The 2,500-nt window shown below is 35.7% G+C and overlaps 1 protein-coding gene across 1 annotated transcript in view; it reads left to right on the top strand.

Moving 5' to 3' along the window:
• Positions 1-1,704: 1,704 nt before the first annotated feature.
• The window catches only part of LOC138860073 (uncharacterized), a 24,592-nt gene continuing 23,796 nt past the window's right edge, over positions 1,705-2,500 (top strand). The window contains exon 1 of the mRNA XM_070116885.1: positions 1,705-1,884. Coding sequence (XP_069972986.1) covers positions 1,705-1,884 — 180 coding nt within the window. The remainder of the gene's footprint in view (positions 1,885-2,500) is intronic.

Genomic DNA, 2,500 nt, shown 5'->3' with positions numbered 1-2,500 from the left:
ATTTAAGGTATATAGAAATATGGGAACCAATGACATTATCAGTTCATTCTTGACACGAAAATAGCGTTTGATATCGAAATAATATCAGAGGATAAAGTGACCATTAAAGCATCACTAATAGTCTAACCTATTATTTGAAATGCAACTATTTCTGTACTTGTGAGAAGTCTGGGTAATATTTCTCTATATACTCATACACACAAACATACAGCCACGGTCATAAACACACAGACACACACATACATACACATAAGCACATGTGCACACATACACACACGCACACACATACATACACATAAGCATACGCACACACACAGAGACACACACACAGACACACACACACACACACACACACACACACACATACCCACACACACACACACACGCACACACATAAACACAAACACACACACACACACACACACACGCGCGCACACACACACATACACACACACACACACACACACACACACACACACACGCGCGCGCACACACACACATACACACACACACACACACACACACACACACAAACGATCTGAGCAAATGGTCTCGATTTCCAATACTTTTTTTTAAGAATAACATAAGATCGTGACAGAACGTGACATTTTTTTTTCAATCTAATCTTTGTTTTATTTACCCTTACATTATATATTATGTATCAGCCATGTTACATTAAGAAGAGTAATATATATGTAAATACAAAATACTAACTCACCGCAAGATGAAATTTCTAAAATCATATCTTTTTTTCCATTTGTTTCGTTATTTCATCTTTTCCTTTTCTTTCTTTCTTCCCTTCTTGAATTTTTTTCTCTTTCGTCTTTTTCTTTCTTTCTTTCTTCCCTTCTTGAATTTTTTTTCTCTTTCGTCTTTTTCTTTCTTTCTTTTTTCATCCTTTATTTTTTTTTCTTTCTTTTCCTTTTTTCTGTTTTCCATTCTTTATCCTTTCTCTCGTATTTTTCTTTTTCTTTCCTTCTTTCAATTTTTTTCTCTTTCGTCTTTTTCTTTCTTTCTTTCCTTCTTTCATTTTTTTCTATCGCCTTTTCCTTTTTTCTTTTTTCCATTCTTTATTTTTTTCTTTCGTCTTTCTTCCCTTTCATTTTTTTTTCTTTCGTCTTTTTCTTTCTTTCTTCCCTTCTTTAATTTCTTTCTCTTTCGTCTTTTTCTTTCTTTCTTTCTTCCCTTCTTTCATTTTTTCTCTTTCTTTCTTTCTTCCCTTCTTTCATTTCTTTCTCTCCCTTTTCCGTGTATACATCTTCGCACTTCTTGGCTTAAGAGAACGTTACTTGAGTCGCGTATTTCGTGATAAAGTTCGATAGATTAATGTCTTTTTCATGTCACGTGCATCTCTAGAAGGGAAGGAAAGGCAATACGTTGTCTTTGTTTTGCTTTGTTCTCTTTTATTTCGTTTTCTGTCTGTTCTCTGCCTTTCGTTCATCTCTTTATTTATTTATTTCTGTCTGTCTGTCTGTTTGGCTGTCCGTCTCTCGCGCCCTGGCTTCTCACTCTCTCTCTATCTCTCCCTCTCTGTTTTTTTCTCTCTCTCTCCCTCTCTGTCTTTATCCCTCTCTCTCCCTCTGGTTCCTCTCTCCGTCCCCCCCCCCGTCTCTCTCTCTTCCCCCCCTCTCTCTTTTCCTCTCCCCTTCCCCCTCTTTCTCACTCTCTCCATATAGCCTGCCTTGCCTTTCTCCAGACGTGAAGATGGATGGCATCCTGTTCAGCCTCGGGGGAATCTGGAGCAGAGTGGGCGTGTCTCTCCCCCCGGGCGCTTGGGGCTCCCTCTGCCTCGCCTACCTGCCTTCAGACGCCTCCTGGCAGCTCTATACCGACGGCCGCGCGAGGGTCTCCGGGCACCTTCAGACCTATAAGGGCAAGTACTTGGTTTGGTCTGTGCAGCGAAGGGGAGTCTGGGGATTCAAGCTGCATGCAATATGTGTTTATGCATCGACTACTGTAGCGCACGTGCATACAGTATATCTGTCTCTCTCTCTCTCTCTGTCTCTGCCTCTCTCTCTCTCTCTCTCTCTCTCTCTCTCTCTCTCTCTCTCTCTCTCTCTCTCTCTCTCTCTCTCTTCTCTCTCTCTCTCTCTCTCTCTCTCTCTCTCTCTCTCTCTCTCTCTCTCTCTCTCTCTCTCTCTCTCTCTCTCTCTCTCTATATATATATATATATATATATATATATATATATATATATATATATGTATATATATATATATATATATATATATATATATGTGTGTATATATATGTATATATATATATATATATATATATTTATATATATATATATATATATATATATATATATATATATATATATATATATATATATATATATATATATATATATATATATATATATGTATATATATATATATATATATATATATATATATATATATATATATATATATATATATATATATATATATATATATATATATATATATATATATATGTATATATATATATATATATATATATATACTTTGCTCAT

The sequence above is a fragment of the Penaeus vannamei genome, chromosome 39, assembly GCF_042767895.1.
Source record: "Penaeus vannamei isolate JL-2024 chromosome 39, ASM4276789v1, whole genome shotgun sequence".
NCBI classification, from domain to species: domain Eukaryota; kingdom Metazoa; phylum Arthropoda; class Malacostraca; order Decapoda; family Penaeidae; genus Penaeus; species Penaeus vannamei.
The sequence above is the reverse complement of the archived record's forward strand: the minus strand, read 5'-3'. Positions and strand labels throughout refer to the sequence as shown.